Below are 22,555 nucleotides of genomic sequence, written 5' to 3' on the forward strand. Positions count from 1 at the left end.
GCTATATTTGAGTAATGAATATTTAGATATACATAAATATTATACGGATATGATGAATGGTGAAATATTAAACTGAGGTAGTGATGTGTTAGACCGATTATACAGAAGTGGATGGACAAGCCCAGAGATTGTCTAGTGGGTAAAATTAGAGCAAAAATACGGATTATACCTTTCAATGAGATTATTAAATCCACATCTTTCAGCATTATCAATAAATGAAATAATAATCGTGTAGAAAATGAGGAGTCTGAAATGGGATAAAGAGTGACAGTCTCTGAGAAATCGGAACACAAAATATTTATTTTTATAGAAATGACCGCAACTTGTCCCAGGCAAAAATTAACAATAATAATAGGGGAAAATTTGAGAAGTTCTTCAGAATATCGTAATTCAGAACAGAATGCAACAAATAGGAGATAAAAATTAGAAGAAATGTTCGCAATAAACCGCGAGAAGGAGATGGGGGGAAAGAAAGTGAAAGGAACCCAGTAGAGATAAAGTTTCACCGAGTTTATTAAAGAGATTTCAAGCGACATAAGATCACCACAAAAAAACGATTTACAGCCATTCATATAAATATTATATGACATATTTTTTCTTGTTACTTGTTCATTCCCTTGCTCTTATGAATTGTTTAGACATGGCTACATGAAGTGCATTACATGTCTATCTATTTGGTTTTATAAATATAAAGCATAACTTACTGAACATACTGTAGGAGAGTGATTTACTGAAAATCAACGTAGACTACAATAAACACATATGAAAAAAATAAAATAAAGAGAAACCTTAAACTAAAAATAAGTCTATTGATAAAAGAGATGAGATTTACTCATACTGCTTAAGAGAAAAAGAGAGTGAGAGACACTGAAGCATTTTAAAATAACGTTTATGTTTTAGTTCAGGTGTTAATTCTACTTTAGTCTCCAATGTTTCTATAGTTTTATGTTTAATTGGATTTTTGTCTAATAAAAACCTAATGTAAAGTCTCAGCCGAATGTTTCCGTTTACGTTGAGTGTGATTTTGTAGGACATGAAAAGATCATTGAGCAAGTGAATAATATCGATAGCAACATACAAAGCGAAAGTGTAAAAAAATAAAAATTATATACAACAAAAGTTCTCATTGCCCATCAAATCGTGATTCGCCATACGTTAATCTAGACCTGGTTTCGCGTAAAATTTGTTTGCATCAATGCTTAGGAACTTTCGATGAATTTAATCAAGAGGGAGAGAACGGCTGATTGTATTATGATCCAAACATGCAAACAATTTGTTATTTCTGTGTATATGTTCTGTCATCTTTCGGCGTGTTTATATGGAGTATATAGCTGCATCGTAATTTAAGCAGGAAAATGTTTATTTCCGCTCTAATAGAAGCAAACAACCCTAGCTCTATGTATAGGTATTGGATATGCACTATCCATCTATTATATAAAACATTGAAATATGATATATTATATTTTTGAATACTGGTGAAAAAAAATATGGAGATAATTGTATGCCCGATCAGAACATTGAAAGTGGAGTTAACATATTTCAACTAAGTTGATGCTCATATACTTCCTCTCAGGTCGCAAAATGGAGAAGCATCAAAGTAATACATGTTTGTTTAGAGTACTAGACTGAACCGTTGGAATATTGAAATATTGAAATTTCTTCACTGATGCTATGTCGCTTTTTATACAGATCCTAGTTTTCAACATTTATGTGTAATAACTGTGTTTGATTTATTTGTTACTGTCACTGATAGCGCAGAAATAACTAATGGAAGTGCTAGGTAACTAAATAACAATCAGACAGCATACCATACTATTAACATATTTACTTCCATCACATTTTTCACTAGTTTGGGGAATCATTGTTGATTTTGTAACTAATAATTCATTAAAGATAAGTTTACTATTGATTTAAAAAAGGAAAGGCTGACTTTATAAGTGAAAGTAAAACTGTTAATCGCAGTATTTTGTAAGTATGACACTTCGGAGCAAATAAACAATAACTATCGATAAATAGAGAAAAAGATCGTATTGTAAAAGAAGAAACTAAAACAGAACAGAAAATTCATCGACACCAACCAAAGTTAGTTGTTTTTTTTCTATCAAAGCAGGCATCACTTGAAGAGACCTAGAAATGGTGTTTTTTTTTTACTTTATGTGTCGCAGGTGTGTTACCAGCCGGGTTGAACGTCGATCACTAAGCCAACCACTAACGAGTACTAATTGAAACACCCACGAAAAAAAATTATTTAAAATTTGAGGGGGATGAGCACTATACGAATAAACCAAAACTATTTCTATTTCCACCTCTCATATTTTACACACCCTCAAAGAATACAGAATGAGCATTATAAACTATAAAACGGATAGGATGGTAGCAGTAATAATTGAAATTTAAAGTATAGCCAAAGGTTTATCTAAAGAGGAGCGGTTAATAACATAAAGGATATTGGAATAGACATATTGGACACATACCGTGGGGTGCAAATGCTTTGCGGAATATGTACGTGAGCGCAAGCGGCGCCAATCTTACTATGAAATTAGCCGTAATAATAAGAGCTCAATTTTATAAGAAATTTATACACCGACACATTAAGAAACGCAATCGCAAATTTAAATAAAAATTAAAACCCGAAGTAATGCGATGAACCGAAAAATCTACTTCTACGTTTGCGAGTACTTCATTTCATTCGCTAACATATGGATATGGATTAGCGAGGAAGAGTAAAGGTTTGAAGTTGTGTATTTATCTGTTATGTACATCCGTTTTTCCGCTAGGACGGAACTATTTTTAATAGCTGCTTCGTTGCTGATCATTTCATGCGGTTTATTACCCATCACTAGGACATCGATGAGCACCACAGCCGGTCCTTTCTACCACTGTCTATACGATTCAGAAAATCTAGTGATCTGGCATACTAAATCCTGGATTGAGAACATATCCAAAATTTCGATTTCCTAGTACTTTTAGCTGCGGCATCAGCGCAAACCAGCATCCCAAAACTGCGGAAGACCACTTAGTATGTGAATCCATTGACGACATAATGAGCGATGCAGCCTTAGTAGCAAGCCTTACGGATCAAAGGGAGAGTTACATCCCGAGTAAGCATTCAAGCAAGCATGCTCAAGGAAACGTAAATGTACAAGCGGGTGCTGCAGAGTAACCGGTCAGGCCCCGACCGTGCTGGAAGTGCAAGAGCGAGCAACACAGAGTAAAGGATTGTGAAAGCTTTAAAACGGACACGGCTCAAAATAGATTGAAGATCGTGCAGAGGATGAAATTGTGCTTAGTTTGTTTTAACAGTCATCGTTGCTCGTGCCGTTTTAAACAGAAGTGCAACGTAAGTGATTGCAACGAAAATCACCACCCTTTATTGCACCAATATCGGGCAGATTCCGTTAAGGAAAGTTGTAACGCGCACGACGACGCTAAGAAGGTAACACTTTTCGGAGTAGCAGCAGTGACTCTTCGATCGGGAAACCTGACCTTCGAAACAACAGCGTTTCTAGACGAAGGTTCGTCTATAACGATGTTAGAGGACGAGATTGCGTACCAATTAAAGATCAGAGGAATTCGAGAACCATTCACTGTGTCGTGGACGGGAAACACGACTCGCAGCGAACTAAACTCCAGGAAAGCTGAACGTCAGGCTCTTTGCAAAAGGCTCATCGGAGGAGTACGAGCTAAAAGGAGTTCGGACGGTGAAAAAACTGGAGATCGGGAGACAGGAAGTGTCCTATGTCAACCTAAAGGCTGAGTACGACCACTTGAGAGACCTACCTGTCGGTGATGAATGTCCTAAACGTGTCGGAATATTAATCGGTTTGGACAACTTACATCTTTTCGCTCCCATTACGTCAAGGATAGGCAAAGCTGATGAGTCCATCGGCGTAAAACCAAAACTAGGATGGAGCATTTACGGGCCACTCGACTTCAAACGCATAGCATAGCGGACATGTAAATTTTCACTTCACAGAAAAATGGGACTTCGTCACAGAGCCACCCTGAATCCGACGAAGACAGGAGAGCACGGGAAATCCTGGAGGCCGCGACAAGAAGAGTGGGTGATCACTTTGAAACAGGATTGATCTGGCGAAAAGAAGTAAAAACTTGCCAGACAGCTATGCCATGGCGCTGAGGAGAATGAAATCACTAGAACGCAAAATGGCGAAAGATTTGGCATTGAAGCAGAAAGTGCACCAGTTGGTTGAAGATTATCACCTGAAAGCATACGCGCACAAGATCACCCCGCAGCGGAACTCGAAAACGCCCCTCCATTAACAGTATGGTATCGGACGTGGCCGCTCCGGTCAATGGAATATTCTTAAATTCTGAGCTGTTGAAAGGACCGGATATGTTAACCTCATTAATTTCCGTGATCTTACCCTTTCGTGAACGGCGTATTGGATTTGACGGTGATATAAAAGAAATGTATCATCAAGTTATGATCAGAGAAGAAGATAGGCAAGCGCAACGTTTCCTCTTTCCTCAACGAGCTAGGACAGAAGAGGTGAATTGTCCTATTCACTTACCTGGTCGTTCGTGCAGTACACTTGGAAATTAAGTGGGAGCGCCTGTCTAATAGCCCTTCGCAGGTTTGTTTGTAGTCGAGGAGTACCCCGAGAGTTCGGATAATGGAAGTGTAGCGGCCTGACTCGACTTTGCGCACGCTACCCTACCCAGATACGGCTGTCTGGGCAGGCGCAAGTATGCGTGCGTGGGTGCCGGCACTCATAGCATTCGACATGATAAAAGAGCGTGATCGCCGACGCTCAGTCTCTTCCTTCTTCACAAAGTCCGAACGATCGAACGGTGTGCCCGACGAGGGCACATCCGGCACTTCGCTATTCGACAAGCGAACCGTACGCAAATCGAATCACTGATCACGTGTCTTCTAATGAACGTGCACTCCTTCCACCTGTACCACACCATACCATACCATAAAGGAATACGTCACTAAGATGAATCACAGGACGAAGTGGTTCCAGGATACCCAAGGCGGGCTGGTGAAAAGAGCAGCAACGAATCTAGCAGTTATAGAATTGAAAAGCAACGTAGGATCAGATAGCAGTTTGACCAATGTTACGAGCCGGGGTGTTGCGAACAGCTAGAACAGACATAGGTCGTACCCGAACAGAAAAAATCATTCAATTTTTCATTTTTCGATCCGCGGATTTCGACTCGTGAGATGCCCCCTCTCAGTATGACCGTTTTACCGGAGTAAGCTGAGCTCTATGATCCTTACGGATGACGCTCAACACTGCAATCGAATTGAGAGAGGATCAGAGCGAGTGGTGGAAGATAGAACGAGTTTTTTCGATTAGGACCACGAAGAGGTAAAGATGGAAAAGAAATACAAGTTTTTGAACGACACGTGTGACCCACGAGGACGGGCCCACGGATACGAAATTGTATTTTTCTTTTGCCGCCAAAAACACTTTGTTTACACACAAAGGATAATGTAAGTTCTTAGTTGCTGGTACAGCAACAAAATCTATAAAAACAGAAAAACATACAGAAATCAACTTACCGTAGATCACGGGTATTAAGACCCACCTTTTTCGCCAAAAAAAATCAGTCTCAAATCCAGGGGGGTCTTAATAGGTGTAGTCAGCGACTCGGCTTGCTGGATTGACCCGTTAATGTATGGCTGATGGCACCAAGTTGCCTCCACTTTTAATCTTCAAACGTAAAACCCTGCCTAAGGACAAAATCCCCACAGGAGTATCGATTAACGTTCATTCAAAAGGATGGATGGACCAGCAAGGCATGGACTTGTGGTTTGATAAGGTATGGTCTAGACGACCTGGCGGCCTGTTGAAGAAGAATTCTCTTTTGGTTTTTGATCAGTTTAGAGGGCATTTGACGGAAAAGGTAAAGCAAAAGGCTAAAGAACTGAGAACCCAGTTAGCAGCCTTTCCAGGTGGTCGCACAAGTCAATTGCAACCTCTTGGTATCAGTATCAAGGTTTATTAAGGTCTGATCTGATACAAACTTAACTCCATCAGGCCTGTTGAAGAGGCCAACAATCTCACAAGTCTGCCAGTGGTTGAAAACTTCATGGGATGCCATCAAAAAAGATGTTATCATCAAATCATTTTAAAAAGCAGGTATCAGTAATGCATTAGATGGCTCTGAGGATGATGCTATTTTTTGCCCAAAGTTATTCCTCAGGCACAGATGATGATGACATGGAAGAATTAGCTAGAAAACTGGTTAATCAATGTTTGGAAACAGAAGATATGTTTGAGACTGAAGAATTTCACAATTTCTATGACAAATGAGTTATAAAAAAAGTCGTTAAGAATAAAAATAAAGTAATTTGGATTTTTCTTAAATTTTTGATCTAAAAATGAGGGGGGTCTTAATACCTTTCAATTTCCATTTTCTCGGGGCAAAAACACGAATGTAAACACTCCGATTTGCGCCTAGGTGCATTTATGCACCGCTTTATTTGGCATTTAGGTGCACACGGTGCAGGTAACGCAACACGAAGAATTTTGTCATTGAATGTTGAATGTTTATAACCGCAATGGATAGGATTAACACTTCCGCTCACAAGAAAGAAACCACAGGCAAAATCTATTCAATCTTGCAGCACGCTCCGTTCCAGGCTAAAGTCGTAGTCGACCATAGTTTCGTATCCGGAAGTGTTGCGCCAAATGAAAGCCAAAACTTCATTCAGTTGGATTCGTGTGTCTTCGGGGTTCGTGTAGGGACAAAGCTCGGCTGCCAGCCGCATTGGAACGTCGTGCAGCACGTGTCCTATTTTGTCCTCATTATGTTGCCGCACGTTGACGGGAGTTTTGGGACGCTCCGGTACTGCCGGGTATAAAGGAGCACTGGAATTACTGCTTGCAGGTAGGGAGGTACCAGTTCCAGCTCCGGATTGTTCCGCACCAGGTCCGCCCTTTGGTGATCTACGCTGCTCAACAAAAATAAAATCCTCATCCTTGAGGACAACCGGAATTGGCCCAGGTATTGGTTCACTGGGCGTTTGTTCGGGGCTTGGTTTTTTGCTCTTAAAAAAAGAAAACATTACTATTGTTCTATGCTTTTATTGTTGATTGAATTGAACTGTTCTTAGAACGAGTGACTAATAATCTGCAGCAATACGTTTACTCTGCTAGTTTTGTAGAAAAATGACGGGTAAAATTTTCAACCAATTAGAGCACAGCATTCTGACAGCAGCATTTACGCGTGCGTTAACCAACCAATCAAAGAACACTACATCCATCCCACGTTAGGATTCATCAAATCAGGTCTTCGCTTTTTGGATTATGTTATATGTCATAAACAGTAGAGGGCAGTAGAGATCCTCATGTTCATGTTGCTAATCTAATTTGATCTAATAGTTCATGTTGTTAATCTAATTTTCTAATATACCATACATATTTTGGGAGAAAAAATAATATTATGCGAAATAACGGAGAACGCTGTTTGTTTCACGCTTTCGGCAGTCAAAACGAGCAGACGGAAGATATGACTGTACAAAAATCATTCGGTCTGTCGTTGATGCTTTCATCTCACGACTGTTTAAAGAATTCGCATGTGTCTTTCACTTTAAGTATTTTTTGGACATCTCCCTTTTTTGGACAGTCTCTCCTATTATTAAACTCGTACTGCAGCGCCAGACGAAGCGTAGCGTAACGATTTCGGCATTTTAGATTAATGCCAAACTGTTGTGCTTCTGTCAAAAACGTCTATAGTCGGCCGACCCCAAATCCGAACGCAAAACCGACCGGAAACACTATTAGCAAACGCGTTGCAACTTTTATAGCAACAAAACCGAAAAAAACAGAAACAAAATATTCAGAAATCAATTTATTTCTCTTCTATTTATGTTTTCTCGGACCAAAAACACGAATGTAAACACGTTTGACATTTCGTTTCTATATTTTTGCTGCCACACGAAGCTCAAACGAAAGGCCTTTTTTGCGGTCCGATTTGCGCTCGAACTCGTTTGCCGGGATCACGGTTTTCAATTAGAGAAGCTCCGAGTGCTAAATGTACTAAAATGTGCTAAAAAGCTTAAATGTGAAAGCTTGTCAAGCTCAGTCATTCTGGTGAATTTTTGTAAACATTGCACACACAGATACACATACACAGATAGCAGTTCAGATGGGCGTACGATTCTTGCTATTATATTTCTGTAATTTTTAAACGATTTCCGCGTTTCTGATGATTTCTACGTTTCCGATAGCGATAGTAACAGTGAAGGAACTTAAAATACAAAGATTCATCGCAAAATATTGCTATGTAAATTGAGACAAATCTTTTAAAATATCACTATCTTTGCACGGCGCAGCATAAACAATACAAACTAATTGATAAAATCAAAGACATCCTAACAGAGCTGCTCTTCCCGCTGCAAAAAGTTGACGGAAGCCGAATTGTCGAATACGACAATTCGTTCGAGTTTCATAATGCGGTGACAAGTCGATCGTTCGACAAAAGAAGTTCATCCAGTTGAAAGCTCTCGTTACGGGAAGTTCATCCTTTCCGTACGGAAAGTCGATCGACTGTCGCGATAACAAAATGAACTCAGATGACCGTTCAAGTTCTCGATTCGAGTTTCGTAATTGAGCCCTTTGGGACAGAGAATTTTGCCTCGATCTCGTTATCTCTGTTTTTCCCGTTCCTTTTGCTTTCTCTCCTCCGTTCGTCTTCCACCTGTATCGCGTTCGCATCGCCTCTCGGCCATAGCGCCCTTCTCTCTCCAGGTAATTCAAACCAACAAACTAGCGCATGAAACCCCCCCCCCTTCGTGGTTTCTTCCGCTCTTTTACCCCTGTACCTACGAGCGGACACTTATGAACCGGCCCGCTCGACCCTTCTCGTCCTCGTCGCAGGCAGAGGGGCGTTTGGATTCATCCGTTTCAGCCTTCCTCGCCCCCGTCGCAGGCAGAGGGGTAGCTCGGGCACTCAATTTTGCTCACTGGGTGCCGTGTCGTGCGTTTTGGCGCAAACAAAATTAAAGGGAACGGTTTTTAAAAATTCTGTTTGCGAATGCATCGATAACACTCTTGGAGTTCCTCAAGGAAGTGCTCTTGGTCCAATTTTGTTTACCATGTATATCAACGACATGAAACAGGTCCTACGGTCTTGCGAAATTAATCTCTTTGCCTACGATACATTCATATTTGTTTCGTATAGGGACTTTAGAGTAGCAGAAAATCTAATGAATAGCGATTTGATTGAGTTGGATGGTTGGCTGAAGTACAAGAAGCTTGCTCTAAACGTAAAGAAAACATGCTTTGTGGTACTTTCGTCAAAAGCAGGCTCGGTTCAAGCAAACATCTTAATAAAAAGGAACCAATTGCCAAGGCCTCATACACGCAGAGCACAAGAGCCAAGAATTTTAAAGATGTTTTCGAGAATTGCCGACAACTCCTTATTTGTAAAGGGTATCCAATGGTTTAATTCAATGCCCAAAGAGATAGTGAATACAAATAACATTTGGGAGTTTAGACGAAGGTGCGCTCTGTACATCAAATTAGTAGTTAGGTAAATGTTGTTAGTATAGACTTGTAAACTACTGCACTCATTGACGGAAGCTGAATGATGATGACCAATTTTTTGTTTCTTTTGTTTTTGTTTGTTTATTTTTTCTTTTGAATTTGATTTTTTGACCATAATTTAAAATAATAGTATAGTGTACATGAATGAGACAACATATTTTTGAGACGCGCGCGCGTAAAAGTGGACAGTTGAAGCAAACACTAAACAATAGAACGACTCTCGCTGCACTCGTGCTATGGTGGGACAGGTGCACTATGGGAAGAAGGCGGTCATAGGTCAATTTCAAAATTTTAGGTTTCAGTCATATCAGCCTAAAATACATAAGTTATCTATGGCAAATCCGAATTTTTAACCTTCCATGTTGTGTAGATTCCGAGAATTCATCTGTCAAAGTCGAAAGAGTGATAAAAATGGCTCTTTAAAACCATCTTTTATCAGCTACTTTAACGCGATCGTTAGCACAGTTCTGCAACGGTAATGTTCCTATATTATACATCATTCGAAAGGTAATGATGGTAATGGTTCTTCTTTCATGTGAAATAGTCAAATATTTACGTTGGGTATGGCTAGCACATTTTGATCGGGAATTAGTATAGAAAACTAAGAAAAAATCCATTTTTCAACTTTGGTAATGCAGCAAAAAATGTTTCGCGGTGTTCTGCCCAAACGAAACATTACAATTAAAGTTTGAACAATTTTAAACATTTCCAATAAGTACATATTTCTGCCACAAATTTTGCAAATTTCTATTTTAAGAAAATAATTCCTGATGCATGAGGAGACGCCTGGAATTAATTTTACTGATGTAGTTAAAGAATTTTTTATCATGGAAGAAAACATTAATGACGATTTATTGCGATTTAACCAAGTAGATAATATCGATTTAAGGTTGGATGAAGACATAGACTAATAAGTATCCTATCAAACGTTTAAAAATAGTTCATGGGTTGGATACTGGATGGTAATAACCACTTGCTTTAAAAATCCCACAAACGGAGTGGGTAAAGCTCCTTGATCATTCCATATCCTATTTCAAACTCACAAGGCATTCGATTTGTGGCAGAAATTCGATATTTGCTTCTTCGATAGTGCTCTAATTTTTTTTTGTGTAATGCAGATTGCATACTTAAGGCGTTTAAAAACCTTAAAATAACGAAAAATGCTTATTTAATGTACTTGAACGCGCGTATTGCACATAGAAAGTTGAATTTGATCAAAACACATACAAATAAAACAAAAACGTTGAAAAAAGTCCATAGATTCTTCCTAAAAATAAATATGTCCGTCTTTCCCATACAAATTCCCCACTGTGAAACGTTTTGACAGAGGCGCAGCAGTTTGGCATTAATCTGTAATGTCCTGTTATTTTGGTTCCAATAGCCGGCTCTATTGATTACGAACATGATTGAACATGATTAGGATGTACTCAGCAAGCGGTTTAATTGCTTATTCATGTGTTGCTATTTCGATATAATGTGTTCGTTAGCCTTGTCGATGCCCTCGACGTCTACAGCAGACGCGTCAAAAGGTTAGTAACTTTAGGTGTCCAGCGTCCTTCATTTAAACAACTCCTTTTTATCGTTTCCGAAATGGTGGCTGTCGATGGACCAAAGATGGACCATGTTCCTTAGAAGAGGTTCGTCATTTCCAGGAAACCGATCGGATCGAGCACTGCGCCCCTATCGAGAGCTCCGAACACCACATAGTTCTCTATCAGCTTCCTTACGATACGAAGGGTACTGAAACACCCGTGCCACAACAGCACCAGCGTATTGCGCTGCTGGAGAAAGTGGATTTCGGGTTTGCATCGGTGTACGAGGACAACACGACGTGCCGGTGGGCGAGAGTATGTCATATGCTCGATGACAAGATCTTGGATTCACGGCAACTTGAGGCAGTTATACGCTCGTACAACCCAGCTATAAAGCACGGTGACATCCAGTTCAAGGCGCTGCATCTCCTACTTGGCAAGCAATGCGAGATAAATGAGCGCAACACTTTCTTCGGGACAACACTGCCTAAAATTGTGAAGCTGGCTAGACGACTACCTGAGCTCTTCCCCGTGCTGTTGCCCCGGCTTATGGCTGGAAGCAACCTTGCCGTCTCCATGAGTCAGGAGCAGGCCGCCTGTCTAGTGGCAAACGCTTTTTTATGTACCCTCCCTGATCCTAATGAGCGGATGCATGGTCGGACCATTCGCTTCAGCAACCCAAACTTCGTTGCCTTGTATGGCAGAGGAGAGTCAGCCGCATTGCAAAAACTCAAGTGCTTGCTTAACTACCTGCGGCGCGTTTGTGATCGCATGCCAAACGGTGTCCTAACGTACGAACGTCGATCGCTAGATAAGCGGGGGAAACTGGTGTGGTGGAACGCATCATCACCCACATTCAGTCGAGAGCGCGGGCCGTTGCGCGTGTCCGTCGGAGGAAGTATCGATGGTCCATCCGCTGACGGGCTGCTACAGATGATTTTCGCCAATCCGCGCGTTGGAGGGGGCGTGATAGGCGCCGGTTGCGTGCAAGAGGAAATTCGGTTTGTGATAAATCCGGAGCTTCTTGTCGCGCGTATTCTGTTCGAAGAGCTGCAGAGAAACGAGGCGTACTTCGTGTACGGTACGGAACAGTACAGCACGTTCAGTAACTACGCGGCATCATTCCGTTATCGGGGCGACTATTACGATACGCGGTCTCGCGATTCTAGTGGTCGGCGCCGCTGCTATATTGTCGGCTTGGATGCATTGCAGGTGCGCAACGACCCGGACCAGCAGTTTTGCGAGGTGGCTATTCGACGCGAGCTACGCAAAGCATATGTGGGCTTTAAGTCCACGCTCGTCGATGCAGGCACACCGGTACCTGGTATCGCAACCGGGAACTGGGGCTGCGGTGCGTTCGGGGGTGACGTTCAGCTGAAGGCTCTAGTTCAGTTAATGATGGCTTGCATTACCAAGCGTCCCTTGCTCTACTTCACATGGGACGATGCCGAGTTACGGGATGACATTGTTGCGATGTATAATGTGCTGACAGCTCGCAGCGTACCTGTGGCGACACTATACGACATCCTCGTGCGGTACCAGACGGAGCGGAACACTAATCAGGACCTCTTTTCTTTCGTACGCCAACAACTAGCTGAAGTTTGAGTACGCATTCTTTTAGTGTTAGAATCAGAATTTTCGAAATCATGTAATCAACTGAAAGGTTGTTTCGAGATCGATTCCAATTTGTACATTGAAATTGTTTTACTTCACTTTATTACTTTTTATTTTATCTTCTTGCATGGTGTCCTACGAGCAGGAATTGTTGATGCACGTGGGAAATGGTAGTCAAAACATTATGCCTAATGCTATGGTTTTGTATTCAATAAAAAAACGAGCGCTGTATATATATGTATTGTTATATTGTATATTGTTTTTCAAATTTCATATTCACATGCGTTTGAATTCATTAGTTAATACTTCTTGCATCTGTTTCGTAAGCCAAACAAGTAATGTACACTAAGTTTCGACACCTACCTTACGTAACTATTGCATCTGTTCGTGCTGGTCGATATCAAACTCCTTAAGTTCAATGACAACTCGGACTCGGTTGCTGTGACGAGCTGGATGAACAGCTATTCTACCGATCAGACGCTGGGTGCTGCATTGGTTGCTGCTCAAAGTGTATTGCAAGCCTGGAACATGCAATGGTAAACCTTGCCTCACCGTTGAAAACTTCCAGTATCGGATCGGTGCCTTGTAAATGTGTTCTCAATGTTCGCTTTCTTACACCCATCTTTGGATTTTCGGCACTGGCTACATTATTTATCGGCGCGAAATGAAACGTTTCACCCATGCTGTACCGCATCGTCAGATTGTGTTGGTTGCGGTCATCCTCCTTTTGAGTTGTTGCGTTTTCCATGTGCTTACTTGAAACCATACTTTTCAAACTTTGTGTGTCCGTAAGTCTCGTGTCCTCTTCAAGCCTTACTGATAATGATGGAGATGCTGCGATCTTGCGTGGCACTGGCAAATAAAATATCGTTTCACGTTGTTCGTTCGATCGATTGTTAGCGATCATTTGACGCTCGGGTACATCACTATCAGTCCCAACGGTAGTTGTACTTTCTAGACAATCGATCGCATCATTAGGCAGACTGTTGACATTAGATTCGTGTACGCTTAAACTGCTTGACTGAAGTGGTAAATCACATGTTGAAAGTTTGGAGGAACTACCTACGTGAGTCTGTGAAACACGGTAGTTGTGGGTTGGGTTGTTTGAAAGAAGATGTACGTTATCGATTACGATGTTTGAATCGTTTGCAGGACTGTTCATGGAGAGGGAAATCCCATCGCTTGTTTCAAGCGTACTCGAATCAAATGGAATTGAGCTGTTGGGTACTGTTCGTGAAGTTTCTATTACTGTTGTGTTGGGTTTTTCTTGCTCGGGAGAAGAGGTGCAAGGTTTTTCCTTGACAAGGTAGCGCGGTGTTCTCGGATTGTTCGTCTTTGGGTCGAGTTTGTACGGCGAGTTCAAGTAGTCAAAATCTTGGTCCGCAAAAATTGTGCCCATTAGTAGATAAGGCGATGCAGCCGGCAGTGATGGCGCTGCCGGTATGACGGGTAATGAAGACTCAGTGTTAGTAATGCTTTCTTTAACTGGTGCATCTGTTTCAGTTGGGCATCGTTTTGTAGGTGTTGGCGACAAACGAGTTTTGCGGGACGTTTCGGGTTGCGCCCGTTCATTGCACAGCTTTTCCGTCTCTAGTATTCCTCTTTGTTTTTTCAGCTTGGTCGATTTAGGAACAATGCAAGCATTCTTTCGTGCCTTCCTTGTTCTTGGACTACCTCGCTTTTGTGCCATTGTTAGTTCAGGGCCATTGTTTTTCCCATTTCGTTTCGGGTGTGTTTTTACAATTTTTGGTTTGGAGATCAACTTTGGTTTTCGGCAATACTTTCTCCGATTGAGCAGTTGTTTTCTATGCTCTTCTTGCTTTTGTGTTTCTTGCTCGGCAAACGTTCGACGTAAATGAATATCAAAGTTGTTACTATTGACAGATCGAATCCGCTGCCATTCGGCCATTGCTTTAGCGTTGTCCTCAGCACTGCGATAACGTAGTACAGGCACCGGCGGTGCCGTCGAAGCGGCATCCCCGTGTGGCTCATCCGGACCTGCTGAACTTGTTTTAAGTTCGTTTGTGCTAATTACGTTCGTCGCTGGCATTGGCGGTTCTAATGGTGCCACTTTGATGCTCATAGACATATCGCCTAAGGAAATTGAAAATGGCGCAATCGAAACGACACTAGCTTTTAAATTCGGATTCAACCGACCATCGGTAGCATTAGCATGGCACCTATCGTATCCCACGTCTTTCGTGTGCCTAAAAGCCTCTATCGAATTTGGTTCTTGCGAAAATTTGTCGAAATCCAATCGCCGTACGTACGATCTCTTCTCCCGGGACACAGTCGGTAATATTTTCGCTGTTTCCGCTATACAATCTCTCGATTCACTGCGAGATGATTTTTCGATGCTCATAGACGTCGGAGCAAAACACAAGTTCGATTTTTCAGGTAAAGCATGCTTGAAATTACGTTTTTGATCATCCATTCTACTTATTGCAAGAGGCGTCTCCTTAGGAAGTTCACTGGCTATCTGTGTACTTACTGTCGTTGGTAGTGTACCACCATTGCTCACTACGCTGGAATGGTTGTCTTTTAAACCTAAAAAGTTCAATTCGTTGCACTCTGTCATCTCCAGATTATTTGTGCCTTCGTCGTTAACGGTGGTCCCAATATCTACCGTCTGCAGCGATGGAAGTGTTGTTAATTCGTGTGTGTGCGACCGGTTGTTGACCGTGTCCGCCAACGCCAAAGCCAACTGGTAACCATCGTCATTCGGATCTGGTAGTATCCAGTACACCTCCTTATCGTCTTCTTGTTGAACGTCAGTCAATAGCATCTGTTGTCCCTGCACCAGCTGCTCTGATGGACGATTGTTTGATTGCGTCGTTTGATTGTTTGCATTTGCGATCTTGCTTGTGTTAGCTTTCATATCTTGTAGAATATTCCCCAAATAAATATCTTCTAAGACGCGTATACTCGTAGCAGGTGGTTGAGGCTCAGTGTCGTTTGGTTGATGCATTCTTGTCAATGTTCTTGCACTGCCTTGTTCTAATAAGTACTCCAACTTCTCCAGCAATGATAAAGCAGGATCGTGTAAAACAGGTGCACCTTGACCGTACTTTTCCACCAGCCTGTACACTGGTAAATAGTAGAATGTCCCCATATCATTATTTAACCGTTGAGTGCATGGCATTACAACACTTCTTCTACTTACATTTGAGCTGGTCTGCAGAGGATTTTTGTATACACTCTTCCAACGTGAGACCGGAATAGTTAATCATCCTCAACTTCTTATCCAAGTTTTCTCGTTCACGTGTTAAATAAGGATGTCTTTGGCAAAACTGTGTAGCAAGATCATCCATTTTCTGGCTGTACATGTAAGCTTTTTGTGAATCAGAAGATGTATAAAGAATGTGTAAATTAGAAAATCTATGGAATGTTTAAATCACGTGAAAAGCACAAAATCTATTAATCATTCAACTGTGAAAGCTATTTTTTCGCCAGGTCTGTGAGTTAAAATTGTCCGATTATTGTTCTAGATGTGGTCCACATGATTCTATGCATTCCCCCGAAATGTACGTCATTGTTTTCGTTTGAGCTAAAGTCTTAGAAATACGTTAGTAATTCTGCAAACAAAGTAAAGTACTTGGGTTTCCAGCATATTAAAATGTCGAATTTCGTTCCGTTTCCGACAAAAGTTCTGTTGCATAGGAATTCACAGTTTGCCTGAAAGATGAGCATTAAACAGTGATTATTTCATGAAAAATATTTTGAAGCTCTTCAATATTTTAGAGATTAATTATGTATTTTATACACTCAAAAAATCGGACGACTTCAACTTACACACCTGGTACGGAGTCAAACGCACAGAGTCTCTAAACTTCTCTGATTTACGATTTAAACTTTATTCAACAAATTACTTACTCAATACTAATCGAGCCATGTCTGTCTGTTGAAGATCCGTTAGCGTAGTCATCTTTTCAATGAACAAAATGAGTGAATACCCTCATATGTTACGTCGTGTACCTTTTGTCCTCGTACCTAGCCGTACCTTTTGTCCTCTGAATTCGGTGCAGTTGTGTAGGAACAATGTTGTCGACGATCATGATTTCGGTGTCTTTAGGCGGGGAGCAAAAAGCCCCGAAATGCCACAATGTAACACTGACTTCGTCGATCGCTGATACTGTGTTACATTGGTGTATTGGTGTATATTGCTACTTTTCTATCAGATCGATATGTTTTTAACACTGTGCTAATGGCCAAGCATTTGCTTCCATGAACCGGGTACAGTATGGACAATAGCGTAGATTTCGACGAAAACAACAACAATTGATTGGCCAAAGCCCTGACATATTTCTCTATCTCTTGAGGGTACCAGGCCTTGATTGAAATTATACGACACGATGGTTCAAGTGACCGAGATTTTCGCTTCTCACGAGATACGAGATAGAGCCAGATCCTATGTGAGTTGTTTGTCTCCGAGCTAAATTCGACCGCACTCACAAACATAAACAGCACAATGCACCGGCCCGCGAAGACGGTATCGCTGACTATCGGATTGAATTACTGCAGATGAGGCTTCAGGGTGAGCGTTAAGAATTTACGGACATCGCCTAAATAATCTAATAAATAAATAACTGAAACGTTTCTTCATGAAGGTAGACTGTAGATTACGGACGCTCCTTGGCCGTTACGCGTGACACCGCCCGTAGGCTCTATATATTCGGTACTTGAAGTGTTTCATTCAATGTTCATGTTCATTCTCACCTTGTTCCTGTTCGTCAAAAGACTTTCAAAGGCTGCTTTCAATTATATAGATAAATCGATTTTGGGTTTGCTGACAAACATATGGGCTGAAAAGTCCCGAGCCTAAGACATAAATGTCCTATTGAATTCATTCGTGCTAGCCCTATTGCATTCATCGCTATTTTAATTAGTAGTGGAAAGGTTATGGTTTCAGCGGTGTAATCCTCTTCTACCATCTTGCTAAGGGAAATACCATCAACGTTAATATTATCTAACGTTATTGGAGCGTTTGAAGCAGGAAATTGCACAGAAACGACCAAAGCAAAGGTAATTTTTTTTCTTTTGTATTATAGAGGCGTATGGCAGTAATAGCCGACATTTGCCTCTAAAGCAAAGGCAAAACAATACATCTTGTTTCATCAAGATAATGCACCGTCTCCCAGGTCAATCAAAGCAATGGGAAAACTACGTGAACTCAACTTCGAATTGTTCCCACCGTAAACCGTATTTGCCAGATTTGACCCCAAGTGGCTACTGGCTGTTTACAGACCTTAAAAAATGCTCTAATTTTGTTCGAATGAATAGGTCATCTCTGAAACTGACTCCTATTTTAGGACAACAGATAAATCGTTCGACAAAAGCGGTATTGAAATTTTAGAGCGGCGCTGGAATGAACACGTGCCTCTTAATGGAGACGGCGGTAATGAACAAAGCCAATTGTGATACAAAAATGCGTTTTCTTTCTTAAGGCCGGTCCAAACGCTACAAACGCGATTGCACAGACAAATCGTTACGTCTAGATCGGCCTTTAAGTTCGGGATATTTCATCTGCCCATGAATCTTCTGCCCATGTGTTTGTGTTTGTGTAGATTTGGCGGTAAAAGTTCATTCAGGGCTTAGCCAAGCGTTCACTTGGTTAAGAGTGCAAGGCGACGCTAACTGGCGGGCTCCACGATGCGCAAATAAATTTTCTGGCATTTCAGATAAATGCAAAACTGTTTCTGGGGGGCTACATGAGACGTAACGTAATGTTTTTGACATAACAGATTAATGCCAAACTGCTGCGCCTCTCTCAAAACGTTTACGGGTCGGCCGAGGCGTAAACCCGAGCGTAAATAATTTTTGCATACGCTTTGCTTACAAACAGAGGACAATGTAAGTTCTTATTTGCTGGTACAGCAACAAAATCTATAAAAACAGAAAAAATATTCAGAAATCAATTGATTTCTCTTCTATTTCTATTTTCTCGGACCAAAAACACGAACGTAAGCACGGTAGACATTTCGTTTTTATGTTTTTGCTGCCACACGAAGCGGAAACGAAGTTACGTCAAATCGTTTGGCGTCGCAGTAAAGCTAGGAAACATGCCGCGAATACCTGATCGGTGGGTATTCCTGTGATACGTGTGTGTTTTCGATTGCTACTGTGATTCTTACGCTTTATTGTTTTAGATGGCTTAAGTATAGCTCTTACAGTGACACGATAGCGGATCGTTTTATCGCCCTGAAAGTTCCACTCTCGGAAAACGTAAGTTATTTGTGCCGTTCATGTATCTTACGGACATTGTGATTGATCAGATTCAAAAACGCCACAAAGAAATCTGTGCCACATTTTGGTGGCCAACACGACTTCGGCTGCGTGAATGGAGGTTCCATTGAAGAACCGATCAATGAGTCACTTGTAAACAGAACAACACGCTTTCGCAGAGTCGTAAATGCACCACAAAACGGATCGCGAAAATCCATTCTCCAGACGGCGCGGCCAGATAGCATCATTGGTGGTGCCTGCATGTTGTTCATTCCTTCATACATTCGTTCTAAGCGCCCTCAAGATGCGTGACACGTCACGCATCTTTCCCTGGCCGGACGGGTACTTTGCCGCGGCTGGTCTAGAAAAGGGAATGGGCGACAAGTCGAATGTTGCACCGTAAATCCGGATTATTCGCGCTCGGGCTCCGGCCCCGTTCGGTATGTGGTGATTCATCATTCTCGTATGCAAAAGGAGCCCGTAGTCAAAATTGATCCATGTCGCAGCAAGACGCAAGTAAGGCATGGTATAAAAGATGCCACAAGAAGCGCCTTCGTAGGATCGGCACGAGATAATGACATGATGCTGGGATCTAACGGACGCTACAATCGGTTTCTTATGTTTGAAACATTATTAGAAAATTTCTGTACGTTATTTCCCGTATTGATTTGATTCTTTTGTTTCTCAAATGCGCCACTCTTGGGCACACGCTATTGGCGTAGGCTTTAATTACCAACCATTTGTTGGATTAAATCCACTTCCAACTGCACACGACGCTGCACACGGATCACATGTCGGATCACACGACGATCAATCGCAGAGTCTACGGTGGAATGCCATGGCAAGCAGCATTTGTTTACTTTGTTGTTGGGCTGCGAACGGCGTTTTGATTCTCGCGCGAGGCGCGACCGTTTCCCTGGCGGCTCCAAGTGCCCACACTGTGAGGTCTCTCTGCAGGTGCGTGTGTGTGCTCCCGTAGCATCTTTCTTGGCATGATCCGTCCCCATCGCATCGGATCACTCGGGAAGCATCAGCAGAAGCAGCCGCCGCCGCCGATGCAGGAGCCGCGCCTTCTTTTCGATATCGGATCGTCGGATCGTCACCGAGTCCGACGCGGACGCTTCGATGCGCCTCTGGGTTGCGTTGGCAAAAACGTTCACGACGCGATTGAAGTCGATGTAGTAATTAAAAAAAGGGAAAAAGAAAAGTAATGGTCCGGCGGCGCGACGGCGTGACGGCCGATCTCTGCCTACGGCCACGATTTCACACCGTGCGCTGCGAGCAAAGGTTCTGCTGCTGGTGCGATTAGAGTTGATGAGTTGGTCGCGATCGGGGCTCGAGCCTGAGAAGAAGCAGTCAAATGAGTGGGCTTCGGGAGTTGATTAGTTCGTTACATCCTCCTGCGACGATGGGTCCAATGCAGATAATTTACATTCGATATCGTATCTTCGGATCGGATTGAATCTCGAAATCGGCAGTTGATCGGGCGGGGCCAATCAACGGCCAGTCAAACCGATTCTCCTTGGCGAGCTTGTTCTCGATTCAACGTGATCAACAGTCGATATCCACATTCCATAACATTTGCTGTTGGGAAGATGAATAAAAAGTAAAATATACTGATCTAAGTTAATTTTGTTCCCTTGCTTACATAACCATGTGACTGGCGACATAAATTGATTGACACATTATCGTTTGCTTGCTTTCTCTTTCTCTCCTGCAGCACTTTACGGGCGTTCCTGAGGCTAAACGCTTCACTCCAACGGATGCGATCGAGACGCTTTCCCTGGGACTGATAATCGATTTGACGAACACCACGCGGTACTACGATCCGAACGAGTTCACCGACAACAGTGTACAGTATCAAAAGCTGTTTGTGAGAGGCCACGCGATTCCTGAGTTTAGCATAGTGAAACGGTAAGGACGGTGGCCCGAAGGCCGAAGCCCCGATGTGGATTTGTAATGCTACTGCTACCCTTTACCCCTCCCCCCATTTTCGGCCTTCGGGCGGTCTCTGCTGCTGGGGTGGACACCTTACCACGCGCACGGACAGTTTTGTCAGTATAGTCAAACAATTCATAAGAGATCGATCAAACAGAGGTAAGGTTTTCATCAGTTCAGTGGTAATGAAGTCCCCCTTTCATCTGACGCGCGTCTCGATAATCGATTTTGCAGGAAAATATGTTGGTGTTCACTGCACACACGGACTGAATCGCACCGGATATCTGGTGTGTGCGTACCTCATCTTGGAGCTCGGCTATCGCGCCAAGGACGCCATCAAACTGTTCAACCACAAACGTGGCCACCAAATGGAGCGCCCCAACTATCTGAACAGTTTGTACGAGATGAAGCAAAGCCAGAAGACTTTACCACAGGCTCGCTATCGACAGAGCCCTCTTGACGATCGACACAACACGCCAATCGTAGTGTCCAATCCTGACCGTCTTTACCAAAATAGACATCACTCTTACTCGCCTCGTTACAACGATCGTTACCAAGCCATGCCGAAACGGTCCGTATTTGATTGAATGTCTTGTTTTAGAAAATAATAAAGTGGAATTATCAAGATTTTTGTAACATTGGACTTCCAGCGCGATGTTTCTTTACTTTTTAAAGCATTTGGAGAGCTTCCTGAACCAATCGAAAGATTGTGGTGTTCGAGTGTTTCCCGGAGACGAAACCTGGATGGCATTCCACAGCGTCGGTGTCGTGAACCGCAACTAATAACGTCCGCGTGCAGCCGCATAATTATTATCAGTGCACATCGTTACCGTCACCATTTGCGTCGGCCCTTCTTTTTGAATCCGCTGCCCTGGAGTTAACCCATCTCCGTCGCCACCGATGCTCGAAATGGACATTCCGCGGGCGATCCGCCCCGGAGATTCAAGTTGAAGGGGGCGCCCTTTCGCCCAGCATCTCAGTTCTCGGCGGACGCTTGGCATACAGACCGTGCAGTATTGTACACTTCCATCGCTTGTGGTGTGATACTTTAATACTAAATAAGCTAACACTGGAAAACAATTTCCTTGCCGCATGGTACCCAATTTTGGGTCACCAGTGTTAGACGTATGACGTTAAGATTAATTTGCCTCAATGGCCCATGTTCAAAGGGTGCCCCACAGCATGGACAGCAGACCATGGAGTGCGCGCGATTCGGGCGCGATAAGGCAGAGAAATGTGGGACAACGGATCGGCAAGGGTGAATTATGGCTGTATCGTGATACATTTCACTGAAAATGTATAGTTAAGTATTTCGTTGCATTTCGTAGCGAAAATCATACTTTTATCTTTTATCCAATCCATCGAGGCTGAAGCAGTGGCCGGAGAAGCTGGAACCGAAAGGTCTAAATCTGCGATTATGCAGGCTAATAATCTAATATGTAGATTATACCAAGGGCAGGCTGGTTTTGGCCAGGTCTGTTTAAAAATATTAACTAATTCCAAGAATTGACTCGAGTTGAAAGCAAATGCTTCCATCATCATTAACTCTACTCCATAGCCGTGGCATTCCTATTTTGATCACCGTGATTTTAAGTAGATATATATCTTTTTTTACTAAATATTCGGCTTTAAAAGATGATGAATAACAAAAAACGTTAGTTATTAGTTAAATGAAATCTGAAAATGACGATTATGTTTTATCTGAGCGATGAATGCATACAAAAGGGG

At 42.3% G+C, this 22,555-nt stretch overlaps 3 protein-coding genes across 4 annotated transcripts; 2 read left to right on the forward strand and 1 right to left on the reverse strand.

Annotated features, from left to right (window-relative positions):
- Nucleotides 1-10,882: 10,882 nt before the first annotated feature.
- Nucleotides 10,883-12,891, forward strand: LOC131214003 (poly(ADP-ribose) glycohydrolase). Its single transcript, XM_058208297.1, has 2 exons — nt 10,883-11,050; nt 11,136-12,891. Exons 1-2 carry the CDS (start codon nt 10,975-10,977, stop codon nt 12,656-12,658), a joined length of 1,599 nt encoding a protein of 532 aa, XP_058064280.1. The 5' UTR covers nt 10,883-10,974; the 3' UTR covers nt 12,659-12,891.
- On the reverse strand, nt 12,815-17,225 carry LOC131214002 (uncharacterized). Of its 2 annotated transcripts, XM_058208296.1 has the most exons (4): nt 16,668-17,225; nt 16,541-16,592; nt 15,831-15,998; nt 12,815-15,754 (listed from the first exon to the last, which is right to left on the reverse strand). In XM_058208296.1, the coding sequence occupies exons 2-4, from the start codon at nt 16,590-16,592 to the stop codon at nt 13,134-13,136; spliced, it is 2,841 nt and encodes a 946-aa protein (XP_058064279.1). In that variant the 5' UTR covers nt 16,668-17,225; the 3' UTR covers nt 12,815-13,133. The 2 variants fall into 2 exon arrangements, with proteins under 2 accessions (XP_058064279.1, XP_058064278.1); XM_058208295.1 differs by having other exon boundaries at nt 16,541-17,225.
- Nucleotides 17,226-18,615: 1,390 nt separating this feature from the next.
- LOC131213701 (RNA/RNP complex-1-interacting phosphatase homolog) lies at nt 18,616-21,438 on the forward strand. Its single transcript, XM_058207807.1, has 5 exons — nt 18,616-18,746; nt 18,814-18,889; nt 20,610-20,803; nt 20,940-20,986; nt 21,062-21,438. Exons 1-5 carry the CDS (start codon nt 18,727-18,729, stop codon nt 21,412-21,414), a joined length of 690 nt encoding a protein of 229 aa, XP_058063790.1. The 5' UTR covers nt 18,616-18,726; the 3' UTR covers nt 21,415-21,438.
- The last annotated feature ends 1,117 nt before the right edge of the window (nt 21,439-22,555 follow it).

Source organism: Anopheles bellator, chromosome X, assembly GCF_943735745.2.
Source record: "Anopheles bellator chromosome X, idAnoBellAS_SP24_06.2, whole genome shotgun sequence".
NCBI classification, from domain to species: domain Eukaryota; kingdom Metazoa; phylum Arthropoda; class Insecta; order Diptera; family Culicidae; genus Anopheles; species Anopheles bellator.

Bases quoted from the DNA above. Each gene is read 5' to 3' on its own strand.
- LOC131214003 (XM_058208297.1), top strand. From the start codon at position 10,975: ATGTGTTGCTATTTCGATATAATGTGTTCGTTAGCCTTGTCGATGCCC. The intron at 11,051-11,135 runs GTTAGTAACTTT...GATGGACCAAAG, and splicing joins TACAGCAGACGCGTCAAAAG to ATGGACCATGTTCCTTAGAA.
- LOC131214002 (XM_058208296.1), bottom strand. From the start codon at position 16,592: ATGACTACGCTAACGGATCTTCAACAGACAGACATGGCTCGATTAGTA. The intron at 15,999-16,540 runs GTAAGTAATTTG...ATTCACAAAAAG, and splicing joins CATGGCTCGATTAGTATTGA to CTTACATGTACAGCCAGAAA. The intron at 15,755-15,830 runs GTAAGTAGAAGA...ACTATTTACCAG, and splicing joins CTCTGCAGACCAGCTCAAAT to TGTACAGGCTGGTGGAAAAG.
- LOC131213701 (XM_058207807.1), top strand. From the start codon at position 18,727: ATGCCGCGAATACCTGATCG. The intron at 18,747-18,813 runs GTGGGTATTCCT...TTATTGTTTTAG, and splicing joins ATGCCGCGAATACCTGATCG to ATGGCTTAAGTATAGCTCTT. The intron at 20,987-21,061 runs GTAAGGTTTTCA...TCGATTTTGCAG, and splicing joins AAGAGATCGATCAAACAGAG to GAAAATATGTTGGTGTTCAC.